Here is a 19,337-nt window from a genome sequence, read left to right on the forward strand (position 1 = left end):
TGACACAAGCCGTGATATTTCCAATCGCCTGGTATGCATGTGAGAGCTGGACGATGAATAAGGAAGACCGAAGAAGAGTTGATGCTTTTGAGTTGCGGTGCTGGCGAAGAATGCTGAAAGTACCATGGACTGCTAAAAGAACTAACAGATCTGTCCTGTATAGCAGGGACTGTGGGGCTGGAGTAGGATCGGGCAGTCTTTCGTTCTGCTATGCACGGGGTCACTGTGAGTCAGAAATGACTCGATGACACTTAACAACAAGAACAACAAAGAATGCTGATGGAATCTGGATCAGGATTGCATTGAATGTATAGATTGTTTTGAGTAGTATTGCCATTTTCACAAAATTCAGTCTTCCTATCCATGAACATAGCATTTTTTCCATTTATGAGGGTCTCTTGTAATAATGTTTCATAGTTTTCTTTGTATAGATCTTTTGTGTCTCTGGTATGATTTATTCCTAAGTATTTAATCTTTTTGATAGCAATTGAAAATGGTATTATTTTCCTTACTTCATTTACAGACATCTCTTAGTTAATGTAGAGGAATCCAACTGATTTTTGTGTGTTGATCTTGTATCCTACCACTTTGCTGAACCTTTCTATTAGTTGCAGTAATTTTCTTGCTGATTCTCTTGGATTTTCTAAGATAGGATAAAGTCATCTACAAATAGAGATAGCTTTACTTCTTCTTTGCCAATTTGGATGATTTTTATTTCTTTTTCTTGCCTTATTGCCCTACCTAGGACTTCCAATACAATGGTAAATAAGAATGGTGATGGAAGACATCTTTGTCTAGTCTCCATTCACAAGGGGAATGCTTCAAGTCTTTCCCCATTGAGAATAATGTCGGCTGTTGGTTTTGCATATATGCCTTTTATTATACTGATGAATTTCCCTTTTATTTTATTTTATTTTTCTGAGAGTTTTGATCAGGAATGGGTGTCAGATTTTATCAAATGCTTTTCAATCAATTGATGTAATCATGTGATTCTTTTCCTTTGTTTTATTTATGTGATGGACTATATTGATTGTTTTTCTGGTATACATCCTTGGATACCAGGTATGAATCCCTCTTGGTCACTGTGTATTATTATTATTATTTTTATATGATGTTGGATTCTGTTGGCTAGGATTATGTTGAAGATTTTTGTGTGTGCAGACAATATTCAGGAGAGATATTGGTGTATAGCTTTCCTTTTTAGTGATGTCTTTAGTTCTGGTGGTGTAGTGCCTAAGGCATCTGACTGCTAACCAGAAGGCTAGCGGTTCTAACCCACCAGCTCTCCTTGGAAGGAAGGTTGGGCAATCTACTTCCATAGTGATGTTGTTGTTGTTGTTAGGTGCCATCAAGTCATTTCCGACTCATAGCAACCCTATGCACAGCAGAACGAAACACTGCGCGATCCTGAGCCAGCTCCAGGATTCTTGCTATACTGAGCCTATCGCCACTGCCACTGTGTCAATCCATCTTGTTGAGGGCCTTCCTCTCTTTTGCTGACCCTCCACCTTAGCAAGCATGACATCCTCCAGGGAATGGTCCCTTCAGACAACATGACCAAAGTATGTGAGACCAAGTCTGGCCATTCTCGCCTCTGAGGAGCATTCTGGCTGCACTTCTTCCAGGACAGATCATGGCTCAAAAGGATCAACTCTTCTTTGGTCTTTCTTATTCATTGTCCAGCTCTCACAGCATATGAGGTGATTGAAAATACCATGGCTTGTCTCAGGTGCACCTTAGTCTTCAAGGACACATCTTTGCTCCTCAGCACTTGAAAGAGGTCCTTTGCAGCCAATTTGCCCAGTGCTATACATCATCTGATGTCCTGACTGCTGCTTCCATTGGCTTCGATTGTAGAACCAAATAATGTGAAGTCTTTGACAATTTCAATCTTTTCTCCATTTAATGTAATTTTGCTTATAGGACTAGTTGTGAGGATTTTTGTTTTCTTTATATTGGGTTGTAACTCATACTGCAGACTGTAGTCTTCAGTCTTCATCAGTAAGTTCTTCAAGTCATCCTCACTTCCAGCAAGCAAAGTTGTGTCATATCACAAGTTGTTAATGATTCTTCCTCCAATCCTAATGCCATGTTCTTCTTCATATAGTCCAGCTTCTTGGATTATTTGCTCAGCATACACATTGAATAAGTATGGTGAAAGATACAACCCTGATGCACTCCATTCTTGCTTTTAAATCATGTAGTGTTCCCTTTTTCTGTTCGAACAACAACCTCCAGGTCTATCTACAGGTTCCTCACGAGTACAATTAAGTGTTCTGGAATTCCCATTCTTATCAATGTTATCCACAATTTGTTATGATCCACACAATCAAATGCCTTTGCATAGTCAATAAAAACACAAGTAGACATCTTTCTGGTATTCTTTGCTTTCAGCCAAGATCCATCTGACATCAGCAATGATATCTCTCATCCTACGTCCTCTTCTGAATCTAGTTTGCATTTCTGGAAGTTCTCTGTCAATATACTGCTGCAACTGTTTTTGAATTATCTTCTGTAAGATTTTACTTGCATGTGATGATATTGTTCGATAATTTCCACATTTTGTGAAACCAGCTTTCTTTGGAATTGGTAAAAATATGAATCTCCTTCAGTCAGTTGGCCAGGTAGCTGTCTTCCAAATCTCTTGGCATAACTGAGTGAGTGCCTCCAGCGGGGCATCCATTTGTTGAAACATCTCAGTGGGTATTCTGTCAATTCCTGGAACCTTGTTCTTTACCAATTCTTTCAGTGCAGTGCAGCTTCAACTTCTTCCTTCAATACCATTGGTTCTTGACTGTCACCTTCTGAAATGGATGAAGATCAGTTCTTTTTGGTACAGTGACTTTGTATATTCCTTCCATCTTCTTTTGATGCTTCCTGCATCATTCAATATTTTGCCCATTGTTGTTGTTGTTGTTGTTATGTGCTGTCGAATCAGACCAGACTCATAGTGACCCCTCCTTGGGTGTCCAAGTCAGTGTCACTATGGAAGTAGATTGCTCCATCTTCCTTCCGAGGAGTGGATGGTGGGTTTGAACCACCAGCCTTCTGGTTAGCAGTCAAGTGCCTTAGGCACTACACTACCAGAGCTCCCATTTTTCCCATAGAATCTATATTTAGATTCTATATATATTCTATTTTTAGAATCTATATATATTCTATATTTTGCCCATAGAATCTTTCAATATTGCAACCTGAGGCTTAAATTTTTTCCGCAGTTCTTTCAGCTTGAGAAATGCTGACTGTGTTCTTCCCTTTTGGTTTTCCAATTCCAGGTATTTGCACATTTCATTATAGTAATTGGCTTTGTCTGCTCGAGCTGCTCTTGAAATGTTCTGTTCAGCTCTTTTATCTTGTCATTTCTTCCATTTGCTTTACCTAGTCTCTATTAAAGGGCAACTTTCAGAGTTCCTTCTGACATCCATTTTGGTCTTTTCTTTCTTTCTCATCTTCTTAATGACCTCTTGCTTTCTTCATAGATGATGATCTTGACATCATCCCACAATTCTTCTAGTTTTTGGTCATTGGTGTTCACTGCATCAAATCTATTATTTAGATGGTCTCTAAATTCATTAGGGATATATTCAATGTCATATTTTGGCTCTCGTGGGCTCATTTTAATTGTCTTCAACTTCAAGCTGAACTTGCATATGAGCAGTTGATGCTCTGTTCCACAATCAGCTCCTGGCCTTGTTTTGGCTGAAGGTATTGAACTTTTCTATTGCCTCTTGCCACAGATGTAGTTAATCTGATTCCTGTGTACTCCACCTAGCAAAATCCATGTGTATAGCCACCATCTGTGTTGTTGAAAAAGGTATTTGCAATGAATAAGTCATTGGTCTTGCAAAATTCTATTATGCCATCACTAGCGTTATTTCTGTCACCAAGGCCAAATTTTCCAACTACCAGTGATTCTTCTTTGTTTCCAACTTCTGCATTCCAATCACCAGTGATAAACAACACATCTTGATTGCATGTTCTGTCAATTTCAGACTGCAGAAGTTGATAAAAATCTTCAATTTCCTCATCTTTGGCTTTGGTAGTTGGTGCATAAATTTGAATAATAGTAGTATTAATGGGTCTTCCTTTAGGCGTATGGATATTATCCTATCACTGACAGCATTGTACTTCAGGACAGATCTTGAAACATCCTTTATGATGATGAATACCATACCATTCCTCTTCAATTTGTCATTCCTGGCATAGTAAATCACATGGTTATCTGATTCAAAATGCCCAAAACCTGTCCATTTCAGCTCCCTAATGCCTACAATATCAATCTTTATGTGTTCAGTTTCATTTTTGATAACTTCCAATTTTCCTAGATTCATACTTTATACATTTCATGTTCTGATTATTAATGGATGTTTGTAGCTGTTTCTCCTCAATTTGAGTCATGCCATGTCAGAACACGGAGCTCATGAAAGACTTACTTTATCCATATCATTAACGTAGGTTGTACTCTGATGAGGAGCTCTGGTTGCATAGTGCCTAAGGCACTTGACTGCTAACAAGAAGGCTGGCGGTTCAAACCCACCAGCCACTCCTTGGAAGGAAGATGGGCAATCTACTTCCATAATGATACTGCCTCGGAAACCCAACTACTGGTAATTCTTCTTTATTACCAACTTTTGCATTCCAATAACAGTAATAATCAATACATCTTGATTGCATGTTTGGTCAATTTAGACTGCAGAAGTTGGTGAAAATCTTCAATTTCCTCATCTTTGGCTTTGGTGGTTCGTGTGTAAATTTGAATCATAGTTGTATTAACTGCTTTTCCTTGTAGGCATATGGCTATTATACTATCTCTGATAGCATTGCACTTTATAATAGATCTCAAAACATTCATTGGAATGATGAATGGCGCACCATTCCTGTTCGATTTGTCATTTCCTGCATTGTAGATGTTATGATTGTCTGATTCAAAGTGGCCAAAACCAGTCCATTTCAGGTCACTAATGCAACCTTTATTGATCTTTATGCATTGCATTTCATTTTTGACAACTCTCAATTTTCCTAGATTCATATTCTGTACATTCTTTGTTCTGATTGTTAATGGATGTTTGCAGCTGTTTTTCCCATTTTGAGTGATACCTTGTCAGCAAATGGAGGTCCCGAAAGCTTTACTCCATCCATGTTGTTAAGGTCAATTCTACTTTGAGAAGGCAGCTCTTCCCCAATTGTATTTTGAGTGACTTCTGATGGGGCGAGGGGGGAGTCATCTTCCAGCACTCTATCAGACAATGTTTCAGGACTATGCATAGTCTTCCAGCAATATATCAGACAATGTTTCACTGCTATTCATAAGGTTTTTACTGGCCAATTCTTTGAGAAGTGAATGGCTCCATCCTTCTTCTGAGTCTGTCTTCATCGGAAGCTCCACTGAAATCTGTCTGCCATGGGTGACCCTGCTGGTGTTTGAAATACTAGTGGCATAGCTTCCAACCTCATGGCAACATGCAAGCCACCACAGTATGACAAACTGGCAGACAAGTGTCGGTTGATTACCATTAGCTTGATATATTTTTTTCCATACCTTGATTTTTAATTTATATTTATCTTTGTGTCTAAGATGGGTCTCTTGTAGGCAGCATATTGATGGGTCTTCTTTTCCTATTCAGTTTACCACTTTCTTTCTCTCGACTGGTGCATTTAGTCCATTCACATCCAGTGTAATGAATGATGGTATGAATTTATTGCTATAATTTTATAGTATTTTTTGTTGTGTTGTTGGTGATTCCTTTTTTCCAAGTGTTTTTCTTGGACCAGGAGGCTGTCATTCGAACAGAACAAGGGGACACCACATGGTTTAAAATCAAGAATGGAGTGTGTCAGGGTTGTATTCTTTCTTCACACTTATTCAATCTATACGCTGAGCAAATAATCCGAGAAGCTGGACTATATGAAGAAAAATGTGGTATCAGGATTGGAGGAAGAATCATTAACAACCTGAGATATGCAGATGATACAACTTTGCTTGCTGAAAGTGAGGATGACTTAAGGCACCTACTGATGAAGGTTGAAGAATACAGTCTGCAGTATGGATTACATCTCAACATAAAGAAAACAAAAATCCTCACAACTGGACCAATGAGCAGCATCACAATAAATGGAGAGAAGATTGAGGCTGTCAAAGAATTCACGTTGCTTGGTTCTACAATCGATGCCAACGGAAGCAACAGTGAGGACATTAGACGACGTGTAGCATTGGGAAAGTCAACTGCGAAGGAACTGTTTCAAGTGCTGAGGAGCAAGGATATCTCATTGAGGACTAAGGTGTGCCTGACACAAGCCATGATATTTCCAATCACCTGGTATGCATGTGAGAGCTGGACAATGAATAAGGAAGACCGAAGAAGAGTTGATGCTTTTGAGTTGTGGTGCTGGCAGAGAATGCTGAAAGTACCATGGACTGCTAAAAGAACTAACAGATCTGTCCTGGAGGAAGTGCAGCCAGAATGCTCCTTGGAAGCAAGAATGGCCAGACTTCGTCTCACCTATTTTGGTCATGTTGTAAGAAGGGACCATTCCCTGGAGAAGGATGTCATGCTTGGTAGGGTGGAGGGTCGACGAAAGAGGGGGAGGCCTTCAAGGAGATGGATCGATACAGTGGCTACGATGATGGGATCAAGTATAGCAGGGATTGTGGGGCTGGCACAGGATCGGGCAGTGTTTCGTTCTGCTGTGCATGGGGTCGCTATGAGTTGGAAACGACTCGACGGCACTTAACAACAACAACAACAAGTGTTTTTCTGTGCTGAGTTCATTTTGTTATCAAGTGTATTTTCTCTTTTCTTCATTACTCTTGGTTTTGTGTTTATTGAGCCCTTGTGGTTTCCTTCTTTCTTAATTTGTTTAGGATTGTTAATTTTCTTTGTTACCCTGAAGTAAATTCTTATCTCCTTACTCTGGGAGCAGTTTGTTCTATATAAGCAATGTTCTGACTTCCTCTGCATTTGGAAATTTTGTAATTATAACATTCATTCCCTCTATTTGCTTTTTTGTCGGTGTTGTTTATAGAGTGACCACTCTATTCTCTAATTACTTTTTTTTGTGAGCTTATTTTGAGATTCTTTTTCTGGGGTGGTTTCTAAGTGGTGGTGTCGAGTGTCTTAATTTTAATTTGTTGTTCTCTGTTGCTCATTTTCTGTTAGAAGTATTCCCTTTAGCATTTCTTGTAGGGTTAGTCTGGTTTTCACAAATTCCCTTAATTTCTGTTTGTCTGGAAATGTCTTAATTTGACCCTCATAGGACGGACAATTTGGCTGGATATATAATTCTTGGTTGGCAATTCTTTTCCGTCAAGGTTTTGTATATGCCATTCCATTGCCTTTTTACTTGCATAGTTTCTGCTGAGAAATCAGAATTTAGTCTTATTGTTTGTCTGTTATAGGTAACATTTTGTTTTTCCTGAGCTGCTCTCAACATTCTTTCTTTGTCTTTGGTTTTAGAAAGTTTGATTATGATATGTCTTGGTGACTTTTTCTTGAGGTCTATCCTGTATGGGGTTCGTTGAACTTCTTGGATGGGTATCATTTTTTCTTCATGATACAGAGAAGTTCTGTATCAATAATTTTCTCAGTGGTTTTTTTTTTTTTTTTTTTTTGGTCTCCTGTTATTCTGGAATTCCAGTCACACGTATGTTATTTCTTTTCATGTCATATAACTATTAGATTTTCTTCATTCTCTTAAATCTTTGTTCTGATTTTTCCTCATACCAAGCTGGTACCAAAGGATTTTTCTTCTGGAAGTATGTTCTTCAGCCAGTTCTAGTCTACTCTTTTGTTCTTCCAATGTGTTATCTATCTACACAATTTTAGTGCTCATCTTCTGGATTTCTAATTGTGTATTAATTTTGTCATTTTGCTCTTGAATGATTTTTTCTGGATTCTTCAAGGGTATTGTCTTCTCCTTGCTTCTCTTTATGATTTCCTTGAGCTCTTGGAAGGTCCTGTATATATTTCTTTTAAATTGCTTACCACATAGTTCTATTACTTGTTCTTTCTTGGGTAGATTTCCTAATTCTTTAATTTGGACACTTGTTTCTACGGTCTTGTCCTGCTTTTTTGTTTGATTTGAAGTTCTGTGTTGTTTCCTAGACATTTTGAAATTGTAGTCTTTATTTGATTATGTGCTGATATGTTTCACTCTGGTTTTATGTTTTACTTGGTTTTAATATTCCGGAGGTATGGAACTGGTATACTTCTTTGGTTGTTAGCTTGACTTTACTGACACTCTTCAACTTTTTGTATGTAGGTGGAGTAACTGGTGGGGATGTGGGTGCAGGTCTTCTGTCATGAAGACAAGTAGGTGTTATCCACTGTTTGTCATTGGTCCTGTGGCACAGGAGCTATTGATGATACTCATCTATTGGGAGAGGTGGTTGGTATAGTAGATATGGCTGGCTAATAGAGGGTTAATGTGTTCCTCTCATTGGATGAGGCAGGAAAGAGAGAGAAAGCGAGAGAGAAATAAGAAAGCCAAGAAGAAGGAGAGATGAAAATATAGTATAAAGATAGATGATGATAAATGGAGAAAAAGGAAAAAGAATATAAGAAGAAGAAGAAAGAAAAAAAAAGTGGGAGACGTGAAAGGGATGAAGGTTTGGTGAAAATGAAAAATGAGGAGGGGGTAAATTTTCAGATGGAAAGAAAAAATATTGGGGAATAGTAAAGTAGAAAAATGAAGGGAGGATAAGATAATTGGGGAGGGTTTTTTCTAGTTAATGTTCAGCCAGTGGCCCTGGAAACTGGCTGTTGTGGCAGAACCTGCTCATTCACTGTAGTGCATGTCCACATAAGAGAAGGGAGATTGGCACAAGAAATGACCTCCAGGAGAGAAGGCTAAAGCTTTTTTTTTTTTTTGTACTTAGTGTGAGATAGTTCAACCTGTGATTCAGTTGCGGTAGGAGGACAGTAGCAGGCACTGTTTGGAGCAGTTTGCTAATGGTGCTGTTCAGACATCAATCAAAGCCCTGCAGTTCAAATCCACCAGACACCCCCAGGAGAAAAGACAGCCCTCCTAATCAAGGATCCGCAGGTCCTGAAACCCCAGGCCTCACTTCTACTTTGTGCTTTTTGCTAAAAAGGGTCCCTAAGAGTTGTACGTGGGCCCCTGTTGTGGGTATGGTTTATCTGAGGAGAGTTTTTCTTCCCTTCCTCTTACTCCCTCCTGTACTCTGTGGCAGCTTAAGCTGTGGGAAATCTGATCCGTTTCCCACTATGATCTTCTCCCACATGCACAACTTTAGCCTACCTTGAAATCTTCCCAATCTGTCTACTCTGTGATAACGCCTGTGGGTTCTGTGAAGTTTTTTTTTTTTTTCCTTTGACCTCCTTTGTGTTTTTAATGGCTTCTCTTCAGCTCAGCCAGCTGGTCAGGTTCTTCTTTTTTTAATTTCCCCACTCACTAAATTTACTCCTTTCTTGTCTTCACTCAATCTAGTACTTTATTTTCTCATTACATGTTCATAATTCCAGAATCAGTACTTGTATCTGTTCTACTGAGTTTCTCAAAATTTCTGTTGCAAGAAGGATCTGGCATGTGGTCTGTTAGTACGACACCATCTTAAAAAAAAAACAAAAAACCCATGTATTATTTTTTGTAATGCTATTGGAGTCTGTTAGGTAGGATTTTGTTGAGGCTTTTTGCATCTATGTTCATTGGTCTATTTATTTTATTTTTTAGTATTATTTTTGCCTTGCTTTGGTATCAGGGTTACGCTTGCTTCATAAAATGAATTTTGGAGTATTCCTTCCTTTTCTTTGTTCTGGAATAGTTTGAATAGAATTGGTATCAGCTCTTCTCTGAATGTTTGGTAGAATTCTCCACTGAAGCTGTCTGGGCCAGGATTTCTTTTTGCTGGGAGTTTTTCTTAATGTCCCATTCAATTTTTTTTTTTTTTTTTTTTTGTTATGGCCTGTTCAAATTTTCTCCCTCAGTCTGTGTTAGTTTAGGTAAGTCATGTGTCTCTAGAAATTTGTCCATTTCTTCTAGGCTTTCAAATTTGTTGGAGTACATTGATATTATTTCTTCCTTAAATGTCTTGGAAAACTTGCTGGTCATCTGAGTCTTGAATTTTTTTTGTAAGGTAGTTTTTATCATCAGTTTGATTTTTTTAATTGCTTATTAGGTTTTGTTTACCTTCTAGTGTCATATGGTAAATTGTATTATTTCATTTCATACAAAGCTTCAAATTAGTATTTCATAGCATCATTTATTTTCCCATCTATAAGATCCATAGTGGTGTGTGGTGTCCCTTTTCTTATTTTCCATATTAGTGATTGTACTTTTTCTCTCTCTCTGTTTCTGACCATGAATCTTTCAATTTTATTGGTATTTTCAAATAAAGTATTTTGAGTTTTGATGATTCTGTTTATTATTTTCTATATCCATTTTGTTATTTTCTTCCTTTTATCTTCCTTGTATTTAATTTGCTGTTATTTTATCTAGCTTTTTGAGATGAATGCTTAGGTTATTAATTTTTAATCTTCTTTTCTAATCAACCAATTTAAGAGTTTAAATTTCCCTTAACTATTATTATGACTCTATCCTACAAACTTGATGTGCCATAATATTATTTATTTCAGAATATTATTGGATTTCCCTTATGATTTATTTTTTGACCAGTATGTTTAGAAATATATTGCTTATTTTTCAAAGATTTAACAATTTTGTGATTAATTTTTATTATTTATTTCTAGTGTAGGTCCACTATAGCCAAATAATATAGTGTACTGCTTCAATCCTATAAAATTGGTTGAAATCCACTTTATGGTCCACCACATCATTAATTTTTGTGATGGTTTCATGTGCACTGGAAGAAAATATGTTTTCTTCAGTTATTGATTTAGTCTTTTAAAATATCAGCCAGGGCAAGGAAGTAAGTACATTTTGATAATCTATTACTTAAATCTTGTATTTTAAAACTAATTTTTATCTGCCTATTATATCAGTTACTAAGAGCAATATGCTATGATATCTCAAAATGATTGTGGATTTGTCTATTTTTTAAAAGTTTTGTCAATTTTTGCTGTATATTATTTTGATGCTATATTATATATTACTTGATGAGATCTGATTCTTGTTTCAACATAAAATTTCCCTCTTTATTTTTGCATATGTGTCTCTCTTTTCCACCTACTCTCTGTATCAGTATAAATGTACCAGATTTCTTTTGGACTAGTATTTACTTAGTCCCTCACATTCTACTGTTTTACTTTCAATCTTTCTATACCATTACCTTTAAGGCATATCACTTATAAACAGCACTTATTTGGTGTTTCCTTTATTATTATTATTATTTGTCTACTCTGAATATCTCATCTTTAAGTTGGGTTATTGAAGACATTTATCTTTAATATAAATTCAAAATATATAGGTTTAATCTATTATCCTACTATTTGCTTCCTATTTGTTCTATTTCTTTTCTCTACTTTTTTGTATCTTTTAGATTAATTAAGTATAATTATTCCATTTTCTCCTCTGTTAGTTTTTTATTAAACATTCTTTGACTAATCTTTTAGGGTTACCCTAGAGTTATAGTATATATCTTTCACTTATTAAAGTTCTAATATTGATTAATACTTTTGTCACTTTCTAGCCTTTAAATAAAGGAGCTCTGGTGGCATAGTGAGTAGTAAGGCTGCTAACCAGAAAGTCGGCAGTTCAAACCCACAGGAGAAAAATGTGGCAGTCTACTTCCACAAAGGTTTACAGCCTTGGAAACCCAGTGCAGATCTCTATGACTTGCAATTGACTCGATGGCAGTTTAACTCTGTTTCTTTCCATCCTCTGCATTTTTTGGCTATACTTTTCATGTATTTTACTTATCATGTATTTTAAACCCCACAAGATGCTGCTATTACTATTTTATAAATACAAGGTTCCTTTAATCACCTACGTAACTACTTTTTCCACTGCTTTTCTTCCCTCTAACACCTACCAGTTTCCATCTGTGATGATTTTCTGTCTGGAGATTTTCTATGTGTCAGTTCCTAATTGGGGGGAAAAAAAAAAAAAGTTCTGAAAATGTCTTCGTTTTGCTTTCATTTTTGTAGGCTATTTTCACTGGGTAAAGATTTTGAGACAGGCACTTTGAAGCATTTTGAAGGTACTAAACTATCTTCTGGCTTTACTCTCTGTTAAGAAGTTAGTCAGTTCAATCAGTTCTATTGTTGCTCATTTGAAGGCAATGTTCCCCTTTTCTCTAGCAACTTTCTGTATTTTTCTCTTTGTACTTGATTAGCAGAAATTTGATTGTGATGGGCCTGTATATGTTTTTCTTTTTATTTATGTTGCTAGAATTTGTAGTGATTCTTAAGTCTGCAACTTGATGTCTTTTTATTGGTTTAAGAAAATTGTTTAATATTTTCTCACTGTATATTATTTCAGCTATATTCTTTCACTTTTCAGTGGCCCAGATTATATACATGTTCAACTTCTCCACCATGACCCACATGCCTCTTTTGTTCCCCTACACACACTATTTGCCATCCATAAGGAGCTTTGGTGGCGTAGTTGGTAAGGCATTTGATGGCTAACCAGAAGGTCAGCAGTTCAAACCCACCAGCTGCTCTGCAGGAGGAAGATGAGGCTGTCTACCTCTGTAAAGATTTACAGCCTTGAAAACTCAGTGGGGGTTGCTATCAGTTGGAATCAACATCTGTAGCAGTTGGTTTGATTTTTTGGTTATTTGCCATCCATAGAATCTAGTCAATCTTCTATTTTTGTATTTTCTACCTAATTATCTTTAGCTCCTAATTCTTTTCTCAGACATGCTGTAGCTGATTTAAAATCCATCTACCGAGTTCCAAGCTTCAGGCATTGCTTTTTATTGTTGTTGTAGAATTTCCATTGTGTTGTTTTTGTTATTTGCCATCAAGTCGGCCCCGGCTCATAGCGACCCTTCCTTGGGTTTCCAAGGCAGTATCACTACGGAAGTAGGACTGCCCAACCTTCCTTCTGAGGAGTGGCTGGTGGGTTTGAACCGCCAGCCTTCTGGTTAGCAGTCAAGTGCCTTAGGCACTATGCTACCAGAGCTTTTAGGTGCCATCAAGTCATCTCTGATACAACAGAATGAAACACAGTCCTGTCCTGTGCCAGCCTCACGATCTTTGCTATGACTCAGCCCATCATTGCAACCACTGTGTCAATCCACCTTATTGAGGGCCTTCCCATTTTTTGCTGACCCTCCATTTTACCAAGCATGATATCCTCCAGGGAATCTCCAGGGTCCCTTCTGACAACATGACCAAAGCAGGTGAGATGAAGTCTGGACATTATCACTTCCAAGGGCATTCCAGCTGCACTTCTTCCAGGACAGATTTGTTAGTTATTTTAGCAGTCCATGGTTCTTTGAGTATTCTTTGCCAGCACCACAACTTAAAAGCATTGACTCTTTTTCAGTCTTCCTTATTCATTGTCCAGCTCTCACATACATATGAGGCAATTGAAAATACCATGGCTTGGGTTAGGTGCACCTTGGTCTTCAAGGAGACATCTTTGCTCTTCAAAACTTGAAAGAGATCTTTTGCAACAGATTTACCCAATGCAATACGTCATCTGATGTACTGACTGCTGCTTCCATTGGTATTGATTGTACAACCAATTAATATGAAGTCTTTGACAAGTTCTGTCTTTTCTCCATTTATGGTGATGCTGCTTATTGGTTCAGTTGTGAGGATTTTTTTTTTAATTGAGATGTAATACATACTCCAGACTGTAGTCTTCAATCTTCATCAGTGAGTGCTTTTAGCAAGCAAAGTTGTGTCATCTGCGTGTAGCAGGTTATTAATGAGTCTTCCTCCAATCCTGATGCCACATTCTTTATTATATAGTCCAGCTTCTCAGAGTATTTGCTCAGCATACAGATTGAATAAGTATGGTGAAAAGATATAACCCTGACATACTCCCTTCTTGATTTTAAACAATGTGATATCCCTTGTTCTGTTCGAATGACAGCCTCCTGGTCTATGTACAGGTTCCTCATGAGTACAATCAAGTGTTCTGGAATTCATATTCTTCTCAATGTTATCCATAATTTGTTATGATCCACAAATTTTAATGCTTTTGCATAGTTAATAAAACACAAGTAAACATCTTTCTGGTATTGTTTGCTTTGAGCCAAGATCCATCTGACATAAGCAACGATATTCCTCATTCCACATCCTCTTCTGAATCCAGCTTGCATTTCTGGAAGTTCTCTGTGAATATATTGCTGCAACTGTTTTTGAATTATCTTCTGTAAGATTTTACTTGTGTTTGATATTAATGATATTGTTTGATAATTTCCACAATCTGTGGGATCACCTTTCTTTGGAATGGTTACAAATATGGATCTTTTCCAGTCAGTTGGCCAGGTAGTTGTTTTCCAAATCTCTTGGCATAGCAGAGTGAGTGCCTCTAGTGCAGCATCCATTTATTGAAACATCTCAATGAGTATTCCTTTAATTTCTGGGGCCTTGTTTTTCAGCAATTCCTTCAGTGCAGCTTCAACTTCTTCCTTTAATACCATTGGTACTTGATCATATGCCACCTCCTGAAATGAACATGAATATAAATATTCTAGGATTTCAGAGTAGAATAGAACATTGTGTGAGCTGTAGCATCATAAGGAGTTTCTTGGTGAATATATACTATAGATGTGTGGAAAGATGAGAAACTAAGTTAAATTAGGGGAGAAAATATGTGCCAAGCCTTGACGATAAAGTTGGCATGTTTAGGAGTATAGTAAGCATACTAGCCTATCTGTAACAAAGGATTTATTTTGGAGAGTAATACTAGATGGCTAAAGTAGAGCCATATGGTATGAAATGGTGACCACCAGATTGTGGGCTATTGATGTTCTTCTGTGTACAAAAAGATATTTCATAGCACTGCGACAGAATGTTAATAAAGTGAAGTCAAACAAACAGAGACAAACAGACATTGAACTTTGGGAAACATTGACTTAAATATTTAGTTACTGAAAAGAAGTCCTTGTGGAGTAATGCCTAAGGCATTTGACTGCTAATCAGAAGGCTGGTGGTTCAAACCCACCAGCCGCTCCTCAGTAGGAAGGTTGGGCAATCTGGTTCTGCAGTGTTACCACCTCAGAAACCCAAGGAGGAGTTGCTATGAGTCACAATCAACTCGATGGGAGTGGGTTTGGCTTGGTTTTTTAGTTACTTCAAGACTTCTTTGAACTTGCAAATTCTATATCATGAAATTTGAAAATTGTTTAAACTCAGCATATAGAGTTTCTTATAATATACTTTGGGAAATTGGGATATGTGGGCCTTGAAGAAATATTAGCTAGAGTGTAACACTGACGTGGATGTTCATGGGGGGCCTTTTTTATATTTATCATGGTTCTACCACTTATACCTAAAAGAGCACCTAGCAAAGAAAATGTTCTTTTCTATTTATTTTTTTTTTTTAGTACTGTGTCCTTCTCTCTATGCACTCCTGCCCCCTGAACTATGTCCCTGTGCATACACAACCCTTCTCTTCTCTCATGATCTCTCCAAGGAGTGTATCTACCTAGTGTAAATGTTCACTTAATATGCCTGTCTTTTGTTTGGCTGGAAGCCACAGGTGTGGGTTCAATTCCAGACCCAAAGTGCAGCTAGGGGCCATAGTTTCAGTGGTTCCACCAGGCTCTATCAGACCAGCAAACTTGGTCCCTTTATTTTTTAAAAAAATGATTTTGAATTTTGTTCTACATTGTTCTTCCACTCTATCCAGGATCTCCTACTTAGATCCCCCTCTGAGTGGATGACAGTGGTAGCTGGGCACCTTGTAGTTCTTCTGGTCTCAGTTATATAGGCTGCAGAACACATGGTGTGTCAGTCACTTGAACTAATTGTTTCAATGAATCTTTGGTTTTCTTCATTCTTCTTTGCTCTGGATGAGGAAAGACGCATTGTTGCATCTAGGTGGCTGCTTGCAAGCTTTTAAGATCCCATTCGCTACTTGCCAAAGTAGGAGGTGGAGCAATGTTTTGTGTAGTGTATTATGCCAATTGAGCTTGATGTCCCCTGCAACTGTGGTCCCAAGCCCACAGGTTCAACTGCTTGCTCCCTCTGGGTAGCTGGCTGTGCCCAAGAAGTGACTATTATAGCAAACTTTTCCATTGTCAGCTCTACTATACATTTGGGAATTCTTACAGAACATACAGATATACTTGTAGAAACATTGTCTGCCAACCCTATACATGCTCTTTTGTACACTGCCTCCTGCACAGACATACCTAATATTTCAGCCTGTCTACCCATGTATCCACCCATATAGCCATGTTTGCCTTCACTGACAATGTAGTACTGTATGTGCAAAAGGGTTCATCTTTGTTGTCTGCACCTCCCATGTACTGCTCTATGTCTTCCTCTTCCTCATTGCCACCATGTTGATCACTCACATTTGGTACATTGCCCTTCTCTTCTCCCAAATCAATACTTGTCTCTACCTATCTAACAATGTTCCCTCCCCTCCCGTCCCACCCCTGGAAAGATAATGTTCTTGCAATACATTAATTGAAAGAGCAGTTGGTTTCAGTGGATGGAGGAAGAACGAGATTATTTTTTTAGCAAGATTAAGTTGATAATAAAGTGTAGGGCACACTCTAGAGGAAAGAGGCTAGATGCTACAATACCAGAAAAGAAGCCATTACAGTTGTCCAGACCTAAGGATATTTATTGTTGGGTAGTTATGACGTCCTTGAAACAGAAAGTAAAATGGATAGCAGTGATATTTTTTAAAGGGAATTGCATAAATTAGGTCATAAATTAGATGAAGGTGGAAAGAAGTTTTCAAGGCACTCAAAGACTTTATATCGTTTGGGAATGATGGAGTTACTGTAAAGAAGGCATTCATAAAGAATGCCTTCTTTACAGTAAATTAAATTAGCCACTAAAGGCTTCATGAGTGTTTATGAGTTCAGTCTGTTTCTTTCATGTAGCCTGGTGATCTGATGGTGGGGTCATAAAGTATCTGATTCCATGAAACTTTACCTTGGACTTGAAAACTTTTTGTATAGCAAAACATTACCAGTTTTCAAACAGTAAATTAGTAATGGAAGAAATTTTGAATGAAAAACAAAGAAAACACTTATTGTAAAGAACGATGCTGATTTTATGAGTAAGAACAAGTATATTTGCAAAGATTTTGACTTGGCCCACAAGCCAAGTCTTTTCTTCCAGTTTATAATTCTATGATATCTACAGATTAAGGGTGTTAATTATGACATTTGACATTTTTGCTTTGTGATAAAGACTGGTGAGTAAGTATTTTGAGTTGTTTCTTTTCCAAGAGTAAGTAGAACATTTTAGTATTATCTATAAGGCAGGGCCCTGGATTTAGGGAATGAATAGTCTGTGAGATGGATATGTAGGTCTTATGTAGCCTAGACATACATAGAATAAAAACCTAGGTAAATCCAGGCCACCACCTCCCCCCTGCCATGTCTGGTCAGATCTAATGAGATCCAAGGGAGCTGACTTAGAAGAGACAGTGGGTTGAAATAGGAGTAGCATAGTCTTTGGACTCAGAGAACGATCAAAATCCTACAATAGATAAATTGCCCTTACCCCTTAATCTCAGTTTACTTATCCATAAAAGAGAAGCAGTAGCTATCTCACTGGATAGTGGTGAGGATTACATAAGATATAAAAATAAGATAAAATATCTAGTACCATAGATACTGTGTGCACATGAATTCATCAGTGAAAGAATACTGCCTTATAGTTCCTTAAACAGAACTTCTTACTATCAAATGGATTTAATTTCCATCTAAATATCAATGTCCTCTAATAATACATCTAGAAATCTTGAGGCATACTGCATTTGTGATGATGAAAATTAAGAGTGATAATAAAATTGGTGTAATAATGATTACCAGAAAAAGATTTTAAAATATTTTCAAAGGTTTATATGTAAGATGTGATAATTATAAGGGTGAAGTGTTTGGTGGCTATAGAGAAAAACAATGTTTGCCCTTGATGGAAAAGCAATAAGTATCTAAGTAGTTATATCAAGAATCAGAATGAAGTTAATCTGAATAGCAAAATAAGATTTTCATTAATTGTGACTAACATCTTTTTCCCATTCCACCAGTGAGAAGAAACTCATTACAGACGCCCTTAATAAGAATCAATTTCTGAAGAGACTGGATCCTCAGCAGATCAAAGACATGGTGGAATGCATGTATGGGAGAAACTACCAGCAAGGGAGTTACATTATTAAGCAAGGAGAACCAGGAAACCATATCTTTGTCCTGGCAGGTGGGTATCACAGGTTTTTCAAATTATTGTGTCACAAATATTTTGAGTATTGTTTTAGACTTTTCTTCCCCATATTTATAAAAATACACAACTGATCAATCTATTTGTAGAAAATTTAACAGATTGAGTTCATGAAATAGAAACATTGTTTGCTCAAATCATGATGATGAATGATAATACTTCACAGTCACCAAATGCTTTTTACATGTCCTTGGTTGGCACAAATGGTTAAGTGCTCAGCCATTAACGAAAAGGGTGGTGGTTAGAGTTCACACAGAGGTGCCTTGGAAGAAAGACCTGGTCGTCTACTTTCAGAAAAAAATTAGCCACTGAAGACTTTATAGAACACATTTCTACTCTAACACACATTGGGTCTCTATGAGTCAGAATTGATTTGACAGCAGGTTTTTTTTTTTTTTTTTTTTTTTCTCCCTGTATGTCAGGCAGTCTGCTTCCGTAAAGACTGACAGCCTTGGAAACCCAATGAGAGTCACTATGAGTCAGAATCAACTCAATAGCAGTGAGTTTGAGGCTTTTTTTTTTCAATATGTCAGGCATCTCATTTCATCTTCTTACCAACCTTGGAAGGCAGACACTGTTGTTATTATCTCCATGTTACTAATGTGGACTGTGCCACAGAAAGGTTAGGTAATTTACACAAGGCCACACAGGTTATAGTGACATAGAATGAAAATTTAGTCAGTATGACTCAGAATCCACACTTGTAATTACAATGCTGCTCATTCAACAAACAGGAAAATACTATTGTCTATGTGGACATTTTTAGGTACCTATACCAGGAACAAAACAATTAGTTTTGTTTTTTTGTAAAATATTTTGGTTGCATACTAATGATTTTAGAAAACAATGTATGTACATTTAGCCAATAGAGATATCAAGTGAAGTGCCCTATGATTAGAACTCCCTATATATGTTTTTTTTATTTTTTCATAAGGTTTTGAATGGTTTCTTCTGTTTATAATTACTTGAGTTTGCTTAGATACTGTTGTTGTTGTTGTTAGGTGCCGTCGAGTCAGCCCCGACTCATAGCGACCCCTCCTTGGGTTTCCGAGGCAG

General features: G+C 37.3%; 1 protein-coding gene across 1 annotated transcript in view; it reads left to right on the top strand.

Annotated features, from left to right (window-relative positions):
* Positions 1-19,337, top strand: part of PRKG2 (protein kinase cGMP-dependent 2) — a 175,149-nt gene that overhangs the window by 47,180 nt on the left and 108,632 nt on the right. Inside the window, exon 2 of the mRNA XM_007946829.2 lies at positions 18,094-18,260. Coding sequence (XP_007945020.1) covers positions 18,094-18,260 — 167 coding nt within the window. The remainder of the gene's footprint in view (positions 1-18,093; positions 18,261-19,337) is intronic.

Source organism: Orycteropus afer, unplaced genomic scaffold, assembly GCF_000298275.1.
Source record: "Orycteropus afer afer isolate SDZICR_OR568_19922 unplaced genomic scaffold, OryAfe1.0 scaffold00172, whole genome shotgun sequence".
In the NCBI taxonomy this organism is placed as follows: Eukaryota; Metazoa; Chordata; class Mammalia; order Tubulidentata; family Orycteropodidae; genus Orycteropus; species Orycteropus afer.